The following is a 22,489-nucleotide window of genomic DNA, read 5'->3' on the forward strand; positions in this document are numbered from 1 at the left end:
AGGGCAAAACTGAAGCATTTTAAGGATGCTTGTATGAATGGAGGTTACCTCTGTGAAGGGGATGGTGATCGGCAGGGAACACATATAGACTTTTGGGGTTCTGGCAACGTTTTTTTGTAGCCTGAGTGGTGAATACATGGGTGCTTGCTTTACAATAAGTTATTGTACTGTACACTTGTGTTTTATGTACTTTAGTTTTTTGTGTTACAGTCCACAATTTTAAAAAACAAATGAAACTGTTCTCTGTATATTGGAATTCTTGAGTTTATGTTGTAAATGAAAAAATAGAGCGTGGAAAAGCATGTAAAATTGGCTACTATTTATGAAAAGGAAGGGAGGAGGAGGGAGGGAAGGGGAGAGAGAGAGAGAGAGAGAGAGAGAGAGAGAGAGAGAGCTGTTTACAGAAGAGTAGGGAAACCCAGACACCAAAACAGTGGCTGTCTCTGGGCAGGAGAAATAGGTGGCCAAGGGACAGGGTTAGAAGAAAAATGACTATTCACTGTATACCCTTTTGTGCCTCTTGTATTTCATACCATGTGAATGTAATATTACGTATTCTAAATAAATAAATAAAAATTCCTAACAACAACTTTTTCTAGCAACTCTAACCATACTTATCCACAAGGGGTCACTATTGAATGATGTCTAACTCTAGTTCCTCACCAGGGAAAAACCGGTCTGAAGTCTGTCTGCCCTCGCCAGGGAGAAAGCATCTTCATTTACGTTCTGACTTTATTTTACACATCATGTTCCATTTTTAAAAAAACCCTCAATTCAAAAATATGCACAAAAAATTTCAAATATGCTTTTAAAATGGGGTGAAAGAAGACAAAGAAGTGGAAAGATAATATGAAGCCATGAATGAATTTACAAAAAGCATAATATTAACCATCTCCGCTAGTGTTAATGCACAAATTAGATTCTAACGTTTCTAGCATTTGATGCAAAAAAAGACAATCCATGAGGACCATTTAGCTGAAATTCCTGACCAGTCTTAATAACAATAATAATCCACAGATCAATTATGAAACCATGCCATCTTCCTAAAAAAAGTGTAAGATGCTCTGGGACATGAGACCAGGGAAGTTTCATTCATGGTTAGTCATGGATGAAAATGAAAGTAAGAATACACGGTTTAGAAAAGGAGGAAGAAAAGCTGTAAAACCGTGCTTTAAAAATTCTGTTTTACGCATAAGATAGTGAGGGGCTTCGCTTGGCTGGATTTTTCAAAATTTGATTATTGCAATGAATTCCCTTTTTTCCTAAAGTTGAGCTGATTGTCCTCTGGGCAACTAACGGGTTAAATGCTACCTTCTAAGTTCAAGGAAAATTAGCCTTGCTCAAATAATGCTGCTGGCTCACAAATGCAGGGCTTTGGGCAGAGTAAAGACCGGAGGAAATCAGTGTGTAGGAGACAGTTTTCTCCGTGACAAGACCAGCAAAAATTATGGAAACCACTTTGGCAGTGATGGATTCTTCTGATATTCAAAGGAAAAATATAGCTGTCATTGGTGGTGGCTTGGTAAGAATCTATTTGGATATATTATTCCTGTTAGCGGTATTATATTAATTATCATTACTCTTTTTTATTTGTTTATCAGAGATTAACTTCTTTAATTTTTTTCTTCCAGTTTTATTGAGGTATAATTGACATACAGCACTGTATAAGTTTAAAGTGTACAGCATAATGATTTGACTTATATACATGAGATGATTGCTGCAATAAGTTTAGTGAACATTATCCCTCATCTCATACAGATACAAAATAAAAGAAAAAGAAAAATATCTTCTCCTTGTGATGAGAACTCTTAGGATTTACTTTCTTAACTTTCATATATAACATATAGTAGTATTAATTACATGTTGTACATTACACCCTTAGTGCTTATTTACATTATAACTGTAAGTTTGTACTTTTTGACCACGTGTTTGTTGTCATACAGAGATAGTATATTGACTATATTCCTCACGATGTACAGTTCATTTATCTTGTAAGTGGAAGTTTGTACCTCTATTCTTCCTTACCTATTTCACATATTTTAATGATTATTACTAATCACTTGTAAGGATTGTTCACTTTCTTTTGAAACTTTTCTGATATTTAAATACACCTTTTTAAAATGTGGTATTAGTTTAGTTTGCTCTTTTCTAGAAAAGCGATTTTATTTCCATTAAATACAAAAGTGTCTGTTTTCCCTTGCTTTTTCAGTACAGCATTTTTAAAAATAGAAAATAAAGCAAATCGAATTTGATTAATCCCCAAATTGGCTACTTTTAAAAAACAGATTATTAGTGTAAATAGTCATTTTAATCAAAACATTTGCCCCGCTTTGGTTAATAACTCAGTTTATTCTGTCTAATAAGAATAAAAGGGTCAAGAAACACGAAGTTAATGCAAAACTATCATGTTGAATGTTCACTAGTTATCTGAGTACTTGGGAGTAAAACCTGTTTAGTCACCTTATTTGGCTGGTGCAGTGGAGCTGGTCCTAGGGTGGTGAAGTTAGGCCTCCTGTCTCACAGAGCCGGTGAGATGAAGGGGCCGAGATGGCCCACATTTAGCAAGATGTAGGAGGGGGCTCTCCTCTGCTTCTGTCGTTATTATATGAAAGCTAGTTCTGCTTAACGTGGGGCTGCCTCAGCTAAACTGTATTTCCCTTCCCTTAGCAGAACTCTTATTTTGGAGTAAAAATATCCCCATTAGTTAAAGTTTAATCATTTTGGTTTTGCTTTTGGTCTAATCATTTGCAGGCCTTTAGTTCATTCATTCATTTACTCAACAAAAATTTATTAAGGGCCTAATATGTGCCAGACACTGTTCTGGGTTGTATATAGATCAGTATATTTTATATCGCACATAGAGTTATACAGTTTGTACTAATTCTGACTTTTGTTTTGCCTTCTTTCTTGTGTTTTCCCCAAAGTACGATGACAGTTCTAACATTTCTGGTTCTAAATTTCAAAATGCTAAGGAAGGCTACCACATGCTGTGTTGGCCAATGCACGTGACATGTGTCATCATTTCTCCATACTTCACACCAGGCTTCAGTCCAGTTTTTTCCTATCTAAATTTTGCATAAAATGAGAATTCATGTATTCAACAAAATCTTATTGGGTGCCAGCTATGTGCCATCATTGCTTTAGGTACTAGGGATACAGTGGTGAGCATTCAGTGAGGAGAAAGACAATGGAGAGGAAAACGAATAAATAAATTCGGTGAGACCTAAGCACTATGAAGGAAATGCAAGCAGGGTAATGTTGTAGTGTCTTAACGGGTGTCCGTTTAGAGTGTGCTCAGGGACAGCCTTTCTGAGGAGGAGGCATATGGCCTGAATAATGAGAAGGAAGCAACCATGCGAAGGGCTACAGAAAAAGCATTTTGGGTAGATGAACGACTGTCCGAAGAGAAACACTGAGGCGATAGATGATGGGCTGGGCACTTTCTTGGAGCAGACAGAAGGCAGAAAGAATGAGTGTGGAGAAGAGTAGCTGCTGAGGCTGGGGAGAATGAAATAGCCAGAAATCTTAGGATCTTAGAGGGCAAGGCAGACAGATTTTATCCTAGACACAATGGAAAGCCATTGGAAGATTTTAGGTAGGAAAGCAAGCTGCGATTTTAAGATTCCTTAGGCTGTTATGTAGAGAAGAGTTGGAAAAACTGTAAGAAGACCAGATACACCAGTTAAGAGGCTGTTGTGTTTGACCAAGACTTGGACTGGGGTGGCAGCAGTGATATATCTTAAAATGTCTCTTAGAAGTCCAAGGGGAGATAACAAATATGTGATTGGATATATGATTTTGGAAGGCATAAAAATGTTGGTATCATCCACAGATTCCTCCCTGAATAACACTTGAACTCTTCATCATGTAAACATGTCATTATCTGTGCATGCATACATACATGTGCTAGAAAATAGAAGACGTGAATTAATACACGTGTATTAAGAAGCAACTAAAATTCCTCTGCAAAGGAATTCTATTTACCTTATTGCTCAGGTCCATGCCTAGGAATCAGGTTTGATTCTTTTTTTCATTTTATGCAAACCCCATTCCTCTTTCACTCTACCAGTGAGCCTTGGTGGCTCTATATCCAAGATATATTTCAATTCTGGCCGTTGCTAACATCCTAGTCCAGGCCATCATCATCCTTCATCCATAGTCCTGATTTCCTCCTAAGTGGTCTCCCAGCTTCTACTCTTATCCACAGGCAGTGGATAAGCAGCAGCCACTTTTAAATCATTAGTGTGATAATTATCACTGTTTGCTTAAAACCTTCCAGTGGTTTCCCATTACAAATAAAATAAAATCCAAACTCCTTACCAAAGGCTCTACAGGAACTGAGCCTGTCTATCTGCCTGGCCTCATCTTTTCCCTGTTTTTTGTTTTTTTGTATTATTTATCAGTATCTGAAATTATACACTTTATTTGTTTTTGGTAAATAGGTAAACTATTCATTAAATATCTACTCCAACTAGGATATAGACTCTTATGGCTGGAACCATGCTTAACATTGCTTAATGTCATTATTTAGTTAGTATTTGTCAGATGAATGAGTATTTGTCATTTGAATGAATGAGAGGGATGAAAAACTCTTCTTAATGATATGAAGGTAAAAGAAATTTCATATTGGATGGAAGTCTGAATATTGAGGAAATTAAGAGAAAAAACATTGATTAAACAGAGCAATTCAAGAAGGTTAAATTCAATACATAAAGGACAAAATTATTTTCTTGCCCATCTACTTCCTTGCGTTTTTTTTCCCACCTTTCCCATACTCTTCCTCGCCATGGACTGATCCTAGCCCTTCATACTGTCTACTACATTAAAGACTCTCTCTGGGCCCCAGGGGAAAAAATGCAATGGAGCTGAGAACCTTTACTCAGAAGTCCAAAGAATATAGTGAACTTATTTTTTTCCCAATGGTGCCTTGCCTAGTGAAAGATTACCCTTAGAATTTGTCTTTGCTCTAGCATAGTGATTATCTGATTCTGTGATTAACCAGCTGATTTCTGTTCTTTGAAGACATGTCAAGTCCAAAAGGTCAGAAGGAGCCAATAGATCAATGAAAGAATCTTACTCAGAAACTAAAGGTGAAAGAAACTGTAAACCATGATCATATATTGGTGAAAGTTTAGCTATTGAGGAGTGGAAAAAGATGTTAAAACAGTTTTTCAAGAACGTTAATCTGGATATTTAGCAAAATGACTGTATTGACTTAGTTACCTTCCTTCTCGTGTGAAACACTGCTCCCAACCCCTTCCCCTGCAATAGTGATTACCTCCTGGAAGCTGGGGGAACCTCTCCTCCTGCAAATGTGCACAGAGCTTTGCTTGCCTTTCTCACAGACTGCATTCTGTGAAAGTTATAGATATGCATAGTGTATTCCCCATAGAAGGTTTTTAACTTCATGAGTCTAAAGATTTTCTTATCTTTGGGTCCTGCTCCCTTTCCTTTTATGAAGGTTATCCCAGTGCCTTATACTGTCAAACACACTAAAATATTTTGTGTGCATGAGTTTGCTTTCAGAACAAAATGGGGGATCATGCTCTTAGAAGTTATGGGCAATTAAAAGAAAGACAATATTTTTCATCAGAATGGAATCATAAGGAATGCAGTCCTTTGAAGGACTAATTTGAAAAACAATCTCTACTTTTCAGGCTGGAAGGAGTTTTACAGTTTTCCAATTCTAACAAGTTGACCTAGGGGAAAAAACTGCCACACAAGCCGCCTTACTTTGGAACACTTTTAGAGTGAGACGTGTTTTCTTCACAAAGTGACAAGCCAGAGAAGTCAAAAGAAAGGTCATCTATCCAGCACATGTGTCCTTAAGATATGTAGGTATTCAGGTCCTTGGTATTCAGAAATGCTGCTTCTGAGGTGACTATTTTCAATGTTTACAGATATGATGGAAATGACCAGAGATTTCAGTGACAACTACAGCTACTGAGCCCTCACTTTTTGGCTGAAGTTTAAGAGTTTTAGCTGAAAGGACTATTAAGCATTCCAGCCTTCGCTGCAGCCTTCTGTTGAAGTATGTGTGCATTGTTCTGGCACACACTTTGAAGATGTATTTTAGGGCAATATTGAAGCATTTCTTTTGTCTCCCCTGCTGACAAGCAACCCCACTCCATTCTCCCTATGTTTGACCCAGCAAAATTATCCATTAAGAGCTATTTAGAGGGTAAAGTCATTCAAAACATCAGAGTAAGGAGACTTGTGCATTTTATGACTTACTGTTGTTAATTGTGCCCTCTCCCCTAGTGTTCAAGTCATTGCCTTTGAAACTGCTTGACCTTGATTCTATGAGAGGTTGTGTCTCACTTCTATAGATGATAATTCTGTCACAGATTTATAGGCTCAAAATAGTCCTGATGCCAAATTGGCCCTAGATGGTGTTTTCTGCCCTTTCTCCCTAGAATCTTTCCCCTTAGAGCTCACTCTTCACTCAGCTCAGTTGGACAGAAAGAGCAGAAGACAGTGAGGAGGAGGAGGAGAGGCTGCAACCAGCTGGAAGCCCAAGAAATCTTACTCTCTCTGCGTCTCGTTTTCTTCATCATGGGCTAAAACTAGATCCGTAGGTCTTTTTTTTTTTTTTCTACTTGTTTTATTTTTATTATTTATTTATTTATTAACATCTTCATTGGAGTATAATTGCTTTACAATGGTGTGTTAGTTTCTGCTTTATAACAAAGTGAATCAGTTATACATATACAATATGTTCCCATATCTCTTCCCTCTTGCATCTCCCTCCCTCCCACCCTCACTATCCCACCCCTCTAGGTGGTCACAAAGCACTGAGCTGATCTCCCTGTGCTATGCAGCTGCTTCCCACTAGCTATCTATTTTACATTTGGTAGTATATATAAGTCCATGCCTCTCTCTCACTTCTTCCCAGCTTACACTTCCCGCTCCCCGTGTCCTCAAGTCCATTCTCTACGTCTGCGTCTTTATTCCCGTCTTGCCCCTAGGTTCTTCAGGACCATCTTTTTTTTTTTTTTTTTTTAGATTCCATATACATGTGTTGGCATACGGTATTTGTTTTTCTCTTTCTGACTTACTTCACTCTGTATGACAGTCTCTAGGTCCATCCACCTCACTACAAATAACTCAATTTCGTTTCTTTCACGGCTGAGAAATATTCCATTGTATATATGTGCCGGTCCCTAGGTCTTTTAATTCTACAATTATGCTGCTTCTTTTTCATACTTCCTCACTCACAGATCTCTAGCTTTGTTCTCAATGTAGTATTCGTAAAAACAGAAATCAAATGTCACCCAGAATTTTTACTTTCTCCAAAATAAATATTCTGGACACATATAAACCATCAAATGTTTCATAATCTTTGGTCAAGGTCTATATATAGTTCCATATATAGGTCTATATATAGTTGGTTCAAGTGTATACTTTTTACTTTATGCAAATATTGATGAGACAAACCATGTAAATAACTTAATTACCTTTATTATTATTATTTTTATTAATATTAAAATAAAACTCTATTCACTCCACTCTTGTTTTCTGCTCTTCAGGCACTAAAACCTGTGTATGAAAAACCTTTATTACTTCCCTGATATCTAGCAACTTCTACAAACAGAAGTAGAGTGGATTTTTTTTGTGACCACAGATGTCATCCTGCATTTGCTCAATGGCTAGGGATAAGTTTTCATCTCACTCTACCAGCTTTCCTCAATCTCTTTTGTAATTTTGCTTGTGCTTCATTTCCTCCCACCGAACAAGTTTTCTTTCAGCTATCTTGGTCAAGTATCTATATTTCTCTAACACACCAAACTAACATTTTGAGATTTTTTTTTTTTTGCTACCTTGATGGACTTCTAAGGTGCCTCATAAATCCTGTTCTCACCTACATAAAACAGAATTCCTTGCTCAGAGTTTATTTCATTTGCTACCTGATGAGCAGTACCTGGAATGGAACCAGTAACTCTAGACAGATCAAAGTATTATTAACTGCCTACAAGGAACGTGTTTTGCTTTCCTTTTCATTGGTTCCAAAATACTCTGTTTGTCCATCTGTCCATAAACATCTGTCCATCCACCTATTCATCTATCTGTCCACTCAAAGAGAAAAGAGCACTCCTCCACTGTTGATGATAATCTAAATTGGTACTTTTTTCTGGAGGACAATTTGAAAAAATACATGCTGATTGTCTTAAAAATAGGGGGGAATTGCGGAAAGCAGCATCAGCGCTCTCTCTCTCGAAGTCAGCCTCAGCAAGGCGCTGCATTTAGAGGAACGATCGTCCTTCAATCTGAGGGGAATTAAAAGCATTAGAATCTTTAATGTGGTCTCTCAAAAACACCAAATCTGGAGTATGTTCAAAACCTGTAACAAAACCTTCTAAAAATCTCACTCACTCTCAATCTCTTTCACGTACTTTGCAGCTATTCTAAAAACAAAACCAAAGAAGATACAGCAAACTCCTCCCACACTCCAGGCAATCAAAATCCTCTCCTCCACTTATCTCAAATTGTCTTCTCCCTCTTTTCTTTTTTTTTTAAAATTCCTCTACTTTTTTTTTTTAATTTATTTATTTATTATTTATGGCTGTGTTGGGTCTTCGTTTCTGTGCGAGGGCTTTCTCCAGTTGCGGCAAGTGGGGGCCACTCTTCATCGCGGTGCACGGGCCTCTCATTATCGCGGCCTCTCTTGTTGCGGAGCACAGGCTCCAGACGCGCAGGCTCGGTAATTGTGGCTCACGGGCCTAGTTGCTCCGCGGCATATGGGATCCTCCCAGACCAGGGCGCGAACCCGTGTCCCTTGCATTGGCAGACAGATTCTCAACCACTGCGCCACCAGGGAAGCCCTCCCTCTTTTCTTGTTACCCTGTTATATTTATTCCATTCCTCCCTGGTACTAAGGCCTAAGAACCAATGGGGCAGACAGAAAGAGGGTGTAGATCTCAGAAGTTTCTGAGAGTTTGGTCCCTGCCACTAAGACTTGTGCTTTGATGGACCATTTCATTACTGTGATTTTATCAAAAGAACTCAGTGGGCACCATGCAATCATTTATAATCCTAAAAAATTAAAATAACTCAAATGTACAAATATAAGGGCATTGCATACAATGAAATGTAATATAATTATCAAGTATTATGATTTAAAATATTTTATGACTTGGAAATATATTCACAGTATACTATTCAGTTTTTAAAGGAAATTATGAAATAAAATATATATCCTGCTACCATTTTTAAAAGAAATATCGTTTGCTTTACATACATAGAAAATCTTAACACCAGTTCTCCCTGATGGTAAGATTGCGGGAGATTACTTTTTTCTTCATGTTTATCTGTATTTTCTAATTTTTTATTAAAAAATGTTAAGGTTTTTACTAAGTATCAGGTCTGTACCAGAAATAGAAAGATTGATAAAGTACAAGCCATACATCACATATCATTATTCCCTGGGCAGTCACAGCCTGGTGGGAAAGTCAGACAGGAATGTAAATAAATAATTTAGTTAATTATGAGAGATGTTACAACACACACATATATATACACATATACACACACATATATACATTCATGGAATTAAAGAAGAAAAGACAAGTCTTTTGGAGTAGGAGAGATACTGAGAGAAATTGCACAGAGGACATGAGTCTTGAATGAAGGCTAAAGCAGAAAAAAATAGTCCAGGCAAAGGGAACATTAGATTCAAAGGCACGTAAGTATAAAAGTGCATGGCATATTCAGGAAATATACAGTGACTTTGGTATACCTCTTACAGATAGTACAAGGGAATAGCAAAAAATGAGCTGGAGAGAGAGGCTGGGTTCCCATGTAAAAGTCTTTTATGCCATGTTGAAAATTTGGGACTTTTTCCTAAGGACTTATGAGGAGCCATTAAAGGATTTTAAGAAAGAAAATGTATCATTTGATACAAGATAACTAGCTCTGGTGGAAGTATGGCTTAAATAGGTAGAGACTGGGGGGATGGAGAGTTACTAGAAAACTTGTAGTAGTCCTGGTGAAGGGTAATGAGGGCCCCATATAAGGAAGGTGGAAGGTATGGGTAGGAGATCTATTTTGAGAGAGAGTCAAGAGGTGCAATAAATAGGACTTGTCACCTAATTAAATGTATATCGGTAGGTAGGGAGGGGCATTAAATATTCTCCGAGGTATCCTGGTTGGGTGAAATAGTGGGCAGAGTTGCCATTCACTAAGAACTACAGAGGAGGAGAAAGGTTTGAAGGTTGAGGAGTGGGAATAAGCTGAATATGAGGTATGTTGAGATGAAGGTTCCTGTAAGACACCCAGGAAGAGAGGTTCAGTAGTCAGAGATAATATTCTGGAGAAGGATCTAGGCCAGAGAAAAAGTCATGAACAAGCTTTCCTAAGAGCCCCTACTTGAAAGTGTGTGGGGCATTCATCTTATCATCATCAAAGGAGGGAAAATCAAGACTATTGCTCTGCCTTAGAGACCAAACTCAGATGATACAGGTCAGAGAGTTCAGAGTAAGGTTTAAATAATAAAACAACATTTGGCATAACATACACAATTCTAGCAGATGGAATAGTTACAAAGTATGAAGACCTTTTTTAAAAAAATATTTATTCATTATTTATTTATTTAGGCTGCACCGGGTCTTAGCTGTGGCATGAGGGATCTTCGTTGTGGCACGTGGGATGTTTTGTTGCGGCATGTGGGATCTTTAGTTGCGGCACGTGGGATCTTTTTTAGTTGCAGCATGTGGACTTCTTAGTTGCGGCATGCAGACTCTTAGTTGCAGCATGTGGGCTTCTTAGTTGTGGCATGCAAACTCTTAGTTGTGGCATGCATGTGGGACCTAGTTCCCCGACCAGGGATGGAACACAGGCTCCCTGCTTTGGGAGCTCAGCGTCTTACCCACTGGACCACCAGGGAAGTCCCTGAAGACACTTTTATTTGCTTATTTCAGAATAAGTACAGTTAACAGTCTTCTCATTACATTGCTGTGTTCAAAGATCAAATTCCTCAGAGACCAAGCTATAGTTTCATGAGTAGGAGGTAGTAACAGGCTTTACTAAAGTCTGTTTGGTGACAGACTCATAAACAAACAAACTCTGTGATTCTTAGGGAGAGTTTTATATGCTTCATTAGGTCAAAAATAGTTGACACATGTTTAACATTACATTATCAGATTAATTTCAAACACATTATATTAAAAGGCATAAAAGGTATGACATTTTTATAATCATGTTGCCTCTTCCTGTCAAAGTCAGCATTTATAAATTAAAAGGTACAGTTTTCTCATGATCATTGGACACTTGAACAATCATTGCTGAAGAGGTCACATGGGAATCAGCAGAAAGTTAATGAATCCTATTACAAAAAGCCACACCTGCTGAATGCCTGAGAAGCTTATCTCACTCACATTTATATAAAAGAAACTTTCAAATTATCTTTTAAATTGGTATGTTAGGCATCAATATAATGGGTCAGGGTGGGGTCAAAGCATATGACCTTTAAAGAAGGAAGTAAGACGAGAAGAAGTAGAGAAATGGAAGAACAATAAATTGGGTAAATCCATAATTACGTAACCCAGGAATCTCATCAGAGCTCTGTTTAAGCAACCAGGCTAGACCAGTTGTTAACAAAACATTTAATTTACAAATTATTTTATGATCAAATCTGTTTACTATTGTGGACTATTGGTGCTTCAAAAGAAATATAGAGATTTTTCATAATTGTCCATGTTGTTAATAGAACTGTCTTAGCTCTGTCCAGGCTTAACTCTAAGAACTGGCATGAAAACTGCTGATTGCGCCCAGGAGTCTAACCCTGCCTAGTTTCTTCTCTCCTCTCACCACCCTCCTCCCCTACTGATGCACAGGAACTAGCTGTGCCTTAACCGAGAGTTTGTGGTGTGCTCAGAATGATGTACACACATTTTCCTTTGCATTTATATCTTTATGTCTTGCTAGCCTTTTTGCCTGTGTAACAACTAAAGAAGGCACTTCATTCCTGATTAAGTGCATTTTACACAAAGTAAGAAGGAGAAATAAAGTTAGAGTCTGAAAAGTACTTTATTAGCCATGTTACTAATCCTTCTAGTTGAATTTATGTAACATCTACCAATATTTTTTCTTTTAATTTTATTCAAACCTTAGTTATACAGAATTGGACACCTTATTATGACTGGTCTTGAAGAAGACATTTTTGTTTATTCTTTTGTGTGTTTATTAATAATAATAAGCAGCAGTACTTTTGAACTCACCACTCAACCTGGAATTGATACATTGAATGACTTATAGCAGCCTCTGTGCTTCTCTTCCACCCATTACATTGGCCTGAATCTTGTGTTTATCATTCTCTTGATTTTAGAAATATATATAAAAGCTTTATGTATATATGATATATGCTGATCATATATATACACACATAAATAATATGCTTCTAAAAATATATACTTCTAAAAATTGTTATATACATGTATCTGTGGTTTAGTTGTAGTTGTCTTTATTATATGAGTATCATGCAGTATGAAGTCATCTGGGACATGTTCTTTTTACTTGTAGTGTTACTAATATATTCATATTGTAGTATTTTATTGTGTAAATATACCATAATTTATTTGTCCATACTTCTGTGATGGCTATTTAGGCTGCTTCCAGTATTTTGTTTATTTTTAGTTATGAAAACTGTGGCTCTGGATATTCTGGCATGTGTCTCCTGGAGTTTCTCTTGGGTATATGCCTTTTAGAGGAATTGCTGACTTGTCAGTTATGTGAATACTCAACTTGAGATCATTTCAAGCAATGCATAAGAGATCCTATTGGCCCTCATCCTCTCTAGCCCTTGATATTTTCATGAACCAAGATTATATTTAACCTTATTGTGTCCATATCACCTGAGGTTCCTTCTTTTCCTTCTGCCTCATGAGGAACCATTTATACATGCTCAACTGGTAAACACAAGAAGTGTTAGAGAGTTAGGGATCAACACTTCCAACCTTAGAAAGGATTGAAGGAGAATCTCCACCTGAGTCAGCTTCATCTCCCAAGATCCTGGAATCAAATTTTGGTAAAAGAAAAGTAACATAACAAACTCATGAAAGTAGACCATTGGCCCACCATTGGCTTGGAACTGAGCCTCTTCTGAGCCCAGTCACTGAGACTCTTGTTTGTACATCATCTGTTACAGCTCATTTACTCTATAATTCAAGTTGAATTCCCAGGAAACAGATGAATGGATTTCTTGCTTCTGAATCTCAGTTTCTCCACTTTTCTGTCATTGTCACCAAAGGCAAGTTCGTCTGCCTGACACACAGTGAGGCCAAACAAACCGACATGTTGGAGTTTGGAGCAGAGGAAGATTTATTGCAGGGCCATGCCAGGAGATGGTGGCTCGTGCCCCAAAAACCCTGAACTCCCTGAAGGGTTTCAGCAAAGCATTTTGAAAGGCCAGGTGAGGGGTGGGTATCGCAGGGTATGTGATCAGCTCATGCACAGTTCTCTGGTTCGTTGATAGTGAGGTAACAGAGCAGTGCCACAGGGGTTAACATTATCAGTCCTTAGGCTTCAGGAGGTGTGGGGGCTGTGTGCTCATGGTCATCAGGTAGTTAACATCTTCCATTTGTTGGGGGGGAGGGGTTCACATCTGTAAAACAACTCAGGAAATGTGCATCAGATACTATTATCTAGGTACTTCTAGGAGAGCAGCTAAAGCAGAGGACATGGCAGAAGGGCATGCCCTGGGAAGGCCCTAAAGGGTCCTGCTCGGTTACACCATTTCCCTATATTAGGTTCACTGATCTTTCGTTGTTTTGATCGTGGCTTGTATATCCTACTGTCTTTCTCCCTGGCCTGTTTTCTCAGTAAGAGAAACTCATTTCTAAATTACTTCTTCTAGCCTCATTCCAACTTTCCTGACCCAGTTGGTCTCCTGATCAATATCCTTCCCCTGTCCTGCTTTCCACAAACATAAAAGAAGCAGTTATGATTATAATACTGTGAAAGAAAGAGGAGTTTCACAAACCTTTCTCTTTTCCTTCAGTGAGACTTATTCTATCTAGCCTTTAATCCTTTCTACTTTTTTCCCTAATGCTATAGAGCAATTTAGACTTTGGAAGAAATTTATTTTATTGTATGAACTTTAGTTAGCTTACAGTTTTTCTTTTCCTTGATACAACTTACTATTGTCCTTACTAGATATTCTTTAACACACATGTGAAAGATAGGCAGGCAACTTTTCATAAGCTGGAAGAAATCAGGGGAGGAAAAAAGGGAATTAAGAAGATCAAAGGAGCTGTGATTAGTGAAACACAAGAGTCCAGGGCCTTGCTGGAAAGGTGTGAAGAAAGGCATGAAAAAGATATTAAGATACACAGTTTTTTATGCCAAGCACCAAGTCATACTGTCAGCTGAGATAGCTTGATCACTGATGAGAAAATGATGACAACAATACAAGGTGAAGTCACTTCAGACTGAGGGATTAAGAGGGAAGCAATTTGTAATGATCTCTTCAGACACACCAAATGTTAACAAGTAATGTGTTCTCAATTTAAGTAGTGGCTACACAGGAAAAAATGGTTTGCTTATTTATTTATTTACTTACTTACTTTTTTTTTTTTGGCTGCACTGGGTCTTCGTTGCTGCGCACGGGCTATCTCTAGTTGCGGCGAGTGAGGGCTACTCTTTGTTGCGGTTCTCGGGCTTCTCATTGCGATGGCTTCTCTTGTTGTGGAGCACAGGCTCTAGAGAGCGCAGGCTTCAGTAGTTGTGGTGTGCGGGCTTAGTTGCCCTGCGGCATGTGGGATCTTCCTGGACCAGGGATCGAACCTGTGTCCCCTGAATTGGCAGGCAGATTCTTCACCACTGGACCACCAGGGAAGTCCTTACTGACTTATTATGACTATATTTTTTAGAACAGTTTAAGGTTCACAGCAAAATTAAGGGGAATACAGAGATTTCCCATATACCTCTGGCCCCATTATCAACCTCCCCCACCAGAATGGTATATTTGTTGCAGTTGATGAACCTAAATTGATACATCATTATCACTCAAATTTCATAGTTTACCTTGTGGTTCACTCTTGGTGTTGTACATTCTGTGGGTTTGGATAAATGTATAAAATTAGGGTATCATACAAAGTATTTTCAATGTCCTAAAAATCCTCTGTGTTCTGCCTACTTACCACCTCTTACCTCTGGTATATTTATTTAACAAAATAATTCAACATGGATTTCTTGGTTGGCCTTTCAGGATATTAAATATGTGAATTGCTTTGCAAAATTAAATTTTTAAACTTTCCACACATTTAATGGTTTAAATAGGGACTGACTACAAAATAACCATCACAGTCTACAGAAATTGAATAATATGAAGAAAGTTAGGTGGCTGCAGTATCCATGGTGAGAGGAGACACAAGCCCTGAACCATCAGATTATTAAGAAAAAGAATATCTAAGTGCTTAGATGCTAAGTTGCCTTGGAGCAGAGGGAAAAAAACTCATGTGGAGTAAATAGTAGAAGAGGACTCAGGTCCTCCTGTGCCTACAATTGTACTAATGGTTTAGGTCCCCTAAACACTGCCAAGGTGCAAGGCCCTCTCCTTAATCCCCACATCGACTGGGGGCTGCTGAGAACGCACCAGCCTCACATCTCAGAGCTCCTCTAGTTAAGTATGCCCTCGCAGGTGTACCCTCATCCAGCTCTGTGATTCATGTCTCCCTGCTGAACTTCTCTTTTCTCCCTTCCCTTCCAAAATCTTCCACAGAGCCCACTGGATCTGTTTTTTGGTATGCAAAATTTCCAGTGTTTTCACTTTACTTATTGCACTTCCCCTCAGCCTCCTGGCCTTAGCTTAAACCTGAGGACAGCAGTTCTCTTGCAGCCTTCTCCCACAGCTCAAGTATCTCAAGATTGGGAGTTGCCATGATACCCTTACTCTACACCGAAACTTCCAGCCCTTTCTGTCTCCAGTTTTATGTGCAAATCCTTTGAGGTTACTTATACTATTTATATCACCTCTGTCCCCTCACTGTTGTCATCAATCAACCTCTAGGCCACTTCTACCCAATATTGAAGACTTCATAATCTTTTCTCTATACCCCAGCCCTGACATCACACTGAGTGACTATCAAAATTTACATTGCTGACCCAACCAATTCCCTAGCCTGTTAGTTCCTAGAATTCTGTGCTTTCAATCCCTTCCACCTCCACCATACTTCAGTCTCAAAGTCCCATGACCACATCCTGGACCTCGACCTTGTCATTCCACAGAAGTGCCTCATCTACAATAATAGTGTTGGATTTAGGACTCTCTGTTCAAAGCCTCCTAACTTCCTAGCTCTCTCATTCAGTTGCTTCTCCTACATCTGTTCTTCACAGGGAACTCCGACTCCCCCCATTCATCAGTCCTCTCTGTTTTCCTTCCATCCCATCCAACTTAATTGTTACTGTTCATTAATCCAAATAATACTTCAACTCCTTGCTTTCTATTCCATCCAAATGGCTGGATCCCACTCTGCTTGATTCCAGTGGTTTTCTTCCTCTCCATAGAATCCACGCTGTTCAGTGCTACAATGAAAAAATATAACAAAACCTCAAATCTTGGGGCCACTCTTAATTCATGGTCTCAATCTTCAACTGTATGCTATTCACCCATACTTCTACTTTATTGATTAAGGGCCTGTGTTCTGGAGACAGATTGGATCCATCTGAATCTTGATACCAACTCCAGCACTCACTAGCTGTGTTACCTTAGGTGAGCCACTTAACTTCTCTGTGCCTCAATTTCCATATCTGTAAAACAAGATAATAAAATATCTACTTCATATGGCTGCAGAGAAGATTAAATGAGTTAGAGCAATGAATGAATGATACATAACAACTTCTTGTTGGGTTTGTACATTATTATTATTGTTTCTTTAATTGGATTTCTGTTTTATTCTTTCTAGTAGTTATTTTTAACCTTTGTCATGTGTTCCTTCTACTTAGAACCCTCTTCCTCCTGACCCACCCACACTTATTTGGCTGACTCCCATTCATTCTTTCAGTCTCAGTTTAGATTTCATTTTTTTCTGAGAAGTCATACCCTATCTTACTCTGTAACCCTACATTTGGGTTAAGGGTCCTTTCTCCATACTCTCATAGCTGCACTTCCCCCACCATACTATTTATCACTCTGTGTTATAATCGACTGTGATCCCCTTGAAAGACCTAGATATATCTTGCTCTTGGTTGTATCCTTAGCATCTAGCACAGAGCTGGCACATAGAAAAAAATCAATATATATGTGCTAAATAAATATATGAATAATATTTGAAAAAATGAAGATCCAGCCAAGACTGTGAACTCCCTTGGGGTAGCCATTATGTATTATCTTTGGATCACTTTTAATGCCTAACAAAGATTCTTGTAATACTTAGGAATCAATAAATATTTTTCAAATAATCATTTTTCTATGTCTCCTGAAAGTTGTTTTTAAAATTCTAAAGGATTCATACTCTTTATCAATTTGCTTCTTCTCTACATGTCAAAATAGTCTCATCCTTCAACTCAACTAAAAAATAATCTTCTCCAGGAAGCTTTTGCCAATCCCTTTGTTCTGGCTGTCTATTGCTGTGTAACAAACTACCCCAAAACTTAGTGGCCTAAAACAACAATCTATTATTATGCCTCACAGTTCTGTGGGTGTTCTGCCATGTGCCCGGGGCTGCAGTCATCTGAAGGCTTGACTAAGCTGGATGTCCAAGATGGCGCACTCCCATGGCTGGCAGTTTGTGTTGGTTGTTGATGAGTGAAACGCTCAGGTGAGGCTCTTAATTAGAGCAACTGCATGTGTTCTGTCCATGTGGCTTGGGTTTCTCACACATAGCAGCCTCCAGATAGGTACTCTTCTTATATGATCGCTGGCTTCCAGAAGGCAGGAAGCAGAAGCTTCCAGGCCAGCTAAGGACTATGCCTGGAAATGGCTCAGGTGTCGCTTCTACTGCATTTTATTGATCAAGGCTATCACAGGCCCTCCTGGATTCAAGAAAGTGAAGAAATAAACTCCATTTCCTGCTGAAGGAGTGTTGAGATCAAATAACAGAAAAGGTATTGTTATGACCATCTTTGAAAAATACAATCTGCTAGATCCCTTAAGGCAAAATTAATCCCTTTCTTGTATTTTCTCTAAGACTTCATTTAGTCCTTTTTTTTTTTTCTTTCTTTTAACATTGATTTCCACCTCTGGGCCAAGAATTATTTTGCAGGGAAAGGTATCTCAATCTATATGCACAAAACATTGGGTAAATGGAATAAAATTATATGACTAAAACATATAATTATTTAAAAAGTATATATAAATGTTTTATGATTAAATTTATTATATATATTTTTAACCAACCCATATATGAAATTCAGATACTGTGGGGGATCTGCAAAATTTTTATATAAAATTTACGAAACATTGATTAGTTTATATGTTTGTCTCTTCTTGAACTAGATTAAACTAGATTGAACTAGATTGACACCTGAACTAAATTAGGTGTCAGTGGGCCTGAGTACTTAGCTTGACAATCTTTAGATCCCTAAAATCTAGCAGATTAAATCATGCATAACAGATGCTCAATATAATTTGGCTTGGTTTGGTTACAAATTTTATTTAAAAATGTAATCTCTACCATTCATTTATACATTCAACAAATATTGATCAGGTACTTATTATGTTGCAAACACAGTGGTTTTGGCCAAGGATAAAATGGTGAACAAAAACAGTTTGCAGCTTAATGGGGCAGACAGATATTGATTACAGAATCACCCTAAGGATGTAAACTTTCAATTGTGATAAGCACTTTGTATTAGTTTCCTAGGGCTGCCGTAACAGAGTACCACAAACAAGTGGTTTAAAAAATAAATATTTATTGTTTCACAGTTCTGGAGGCTAGAAGTCTAAAATCAAGGTGTCAAGAGGGTTGGCTTCTTCTGTGGGATGTGAAAGAAAGATCTGTTCCAGGTCTCTCTCCTTGGCTTGTAGATGAACGTCTTCTCCCTGTGTCTCTTCACATCATCTTCCCTCTATGAGTGTTTCAGTATCCAAATCCCCCTTTTTATAAGGACTCCCATCATATTGGATTTGGGGGCACCCTAGTGACCTCATTTTAACTTAATTACTTCTGTAAATATCTTGTCTCCAAATAAGGTCACACTGAGTTACTGGGGTTAGGACTTCATCATATGAATTTGGGGGTCACAATTCAACCCTTAACATTTCTCAAAGGAAAAGTCTGTAGCACTATGAGAACTCATAAGAAGGGGTTTGAGGTAGTTAGAGTGGCTGAGGAAGGCTTCCTTAAGGAAGTAAAGCTGAGTGGAGACCTGAGGATGAATGGGCATTTACTAGAAAAAGAGGAAAGAGAAGAAGATTGTTAGCCACAGAAATCTTTTGGTGAGGGAGAGCACGATGAGTACAAGCAGCTGAAGGAAGGCTAGCAAAGCTGGGGCAGAACAGCGATGTGATCTCCATAATGAAAAAATATTATGGAGAAAATCTTAGGCCTACGATGATGTCATTTTTCGCTGAGAAGATTATGTTTGCTTCTGTCAGGTGGCTGTGGTTACCACCAATCCCAGATGAACATAATCCAATCAGGGCTAGAGATGATTCCTAAGCCTACTTTGGTCCTTTTGATCATTGATTTATTTCCAGTTTACCCTACTTCTAAGATATACCTGTTTAGGGTCCTAACCCAAAGCCTGGGCATTTATTAAACCCTTCTGAACAGGAGGTTGGGATACATGTCTTAAACTCCACATTTTGTCCTTCTAACTTCATGAATCTATCAAAAATTCTGTTGAAATTCTTTGCCTCCCCTGTAATCAGTAGATAACCCTAGGTGTGGCTCCAAATGCCAAGTTCACCTGCCTGGGCTTCCTTTTCCTCTTAGCAGAAGATTTCGTTCAAATGACCTGTTTCACTATTACACCAAATGGCTGCTTGTGGAGAATCAATGGTCAAGAAGTCAGATGAATGCTGGTAGAATAAAAAGGAAACTTGACATTAATCAAGCACAATGATTATGATAACTAGCAGCAGAATGGTGAAAACGAAAAGAGATGGAGAAACATTACAGGGTAGAACTGGCAGAACTTGGAATGGATTGGATGTGGAGAATGAGAGAGAGAGAGGTGCCACAGATGACTCTTAGATTTCTAGCTTGAGCAACTGGATGGATGAAATGTCATTCATTGAGACATCCCATCCATCCCATGTGAAGAGAACTGACACAATTTGGGGCAAGGATCACAAGTTTCAATTTATATCTGTTGATTCCGAGGTGCTTTGAGACATTTAAAAAGGTACATCAATTAAACATCTATATGCATGAGCTCAAAAAAGAGATCTGAGTGGGAGATGAAAGTTTTTGCATCACCATGGATGTGGAAGATAGACCAGGATGGAGGCTTAAGAAACCCCAACATTTGATTGTCTTTCTTAGCAAGGGTGAAAGACAGAAAGAGGCAATGGCCAGAGATGTATGGAAAAAACAGAAAATGAAGGAAATTTAGTGTTTCAAGAAGAAAGGTTAACAGTATTGAATGCTGCTGAAAATTCGAGTGTGATAATTAAATATAGATGGTGTTCTCAAATTTAAGTTGCTAGTGGTGAGGCATTAATCACTGCAACCTATATAAAGCTATTTAGGAGGGCAACACTATAAAGCTTTGAGAAGACAATAAACAAAAAAGTTGTTATAATCTCAAAGTAGGGAAAGATTTCTTAAGCAGGATACCAAATGCATTAATGATAATGTAAAAGATTCATAAATGTGACTACATTAAAACAGATTCTCATCATTAAAGATACTATATAGTTTAAAAAGCAAGCCACAGAATGGAAGAAGATATTTGCAACATTTAAAAATGACAGACCCTGTACTCAGATCTCTGAATAGCTCAAATGATCGATAGAAGAGAAAACAGACAGCTCAACCGAAAATGGGCAAGACAGACACTTTACAAAAGAGGAGATCCAAATAGGTAATCAATAAATGAAAAAGTGTTCAATCTCTTTATTAATAACTATTTATTTATGTAAATTAAACCTATACTCCTCCTCACCTTACCCAACCACTACTATGTTTAAAAGTTTGAGAACACCAAGTGCTAGCAAAGATGAACTCTCAGAAGCCGCTGGTAGGAAAACACATTAGTATAAAATTTTGAAACAGTTTGGCATAATAAAGGTGAAGATACATAAACCTTTGACCAGGGATTCCACTTCTGTGCATAAAACCCTAGAGAAAAATCATGCACATGTGTACCAGGATACATGTACAGAAATGTTCTTTGCAGCATCGTTAATTAAACCAAGCCATCATTTCACAGTATACACATATATCAAACTATTATGCTGTATACCTTAAATTTATACAATTTATATATCAATTAGATCTCAATAAAACTGGAAAAAATAATATTCTCAGGCCAGAAACAACTCAAATATCCTTCAACAGTAAAATGGTTAAATAGTCTGTGAGATTTCACATAATGAAGAATCATACAGTAATGAAAATAGATTTTATGCGAGATCATATGGATGGATCTCATCAGCGTATTATAGAGTTAAAGAAGCATCTGCAAAAAAAAATACACAAGTGTGATTCTAATTATCTGATTCAAAAGCAGACAAAATTAAATTATATTGCCTAGGGAGGTATACCTAAGTGGTAAAACTATAAAGAAGCAGAGATTGGTTATCACAAAAGTCAGAATGTTTACCTCTAGGTGAAAGTTTGGGGATTGTAACTGGGGAGGAGTTTGGGGGAGCTATAGGAGATTGGCAATGTTCTACCTTTTGATCAAAGTGGCTATATGGGTGTTTGCTTTCTAATTATTCTGTAAACTGTACACATGGTTTATGATTGTTCTGTATGAAAGTTATATCTCATCATACAAAAGTAAAAAAAAAGAAAACCCAAAACTTCCTTGAAAATTATACTGCTTAATCTTGAGTTAATCCCATTATTTTTGCAAATGGTATTTTCCAGTAGTGACTGAGTAAATCAATGTGATGACTGAGGCTATGACCACACATGATGTTGCATTTAGCCAGCAAAAATTCCCTGTATTTGTGGAATCAGATAAAAATATGAAAAAAATTGCTTTGATTCCTAGGTTGGATCATTAAATGCGTGCTTCCTTGCCAAGAGGAATTTCCAAGTTAATGTATATGAAGCTAGAGAAGGTAAGACAATACTGAATAATGTGAGATGTCGTTCTGATTCTTTGACTTCTTCCTCCTTAGATTTTTTTTTCTTTTTTTTTTTAACATTGTTATTGGAGTATAATTGCTTTACAATGGTGTGTTAGTTTCTGCTTTATAACAAAGTGAATCAGCTTTAAATATACATATATCCCCATATACCCTCCCTCTTGCGTCTCCCTCCCACCCTCCCTATCCCACCCCTCTAGGTGGTCACAAAGCACTGAGCTGATCTCCCTGTGCTACTTGGCTGCTTACCACTAGCTATTTATTTTACATTTGGTAGTGTATATATGTCCA

General features: G+C 37.9%; 1 protein-coding gene across 1 annotated transcript in view; it reads left to right on the plus strand.

Annotated features, from left to right (window-relative positions):
* The first annotated feature begins 1,243 nt into the window (after positions 1 to 1,243).
* Positions 1,244 to 22,489, plus strand: part of KMO (kynurenine 3-monooxygenase) — a 55,260-nt gene continuing 34,014 nt past the window's right edge. The window contains 2 exon segments of the mRNA XM_036856628.1: positions 1,244 to 1,522; positions 22,102 to 22,171. Of these exon segments, the coding sequence (XP_036712523.1) occupies positions 1,448 to 1,522; positions 22,102 to 22,171 (145 nt within the window). The 5' untranslated portion in view covers positions 1,244 to 1,447.

Source organism: Balaenoptera musculus, chromosome 1 (assembly GCF_009873245.2).
Source record: "Balaenoptera musculus isolate JJ_BM4_2016_0621 chromosome 1, mBalMus1.pri.v3, whole genome shotgun sequence".
NCBI lineage: Eukaryota > Metazoa > Chordata > Mammalia > Artiodactyla > Balaenopteridae > Balaenoptera > Balaenoptera musculus.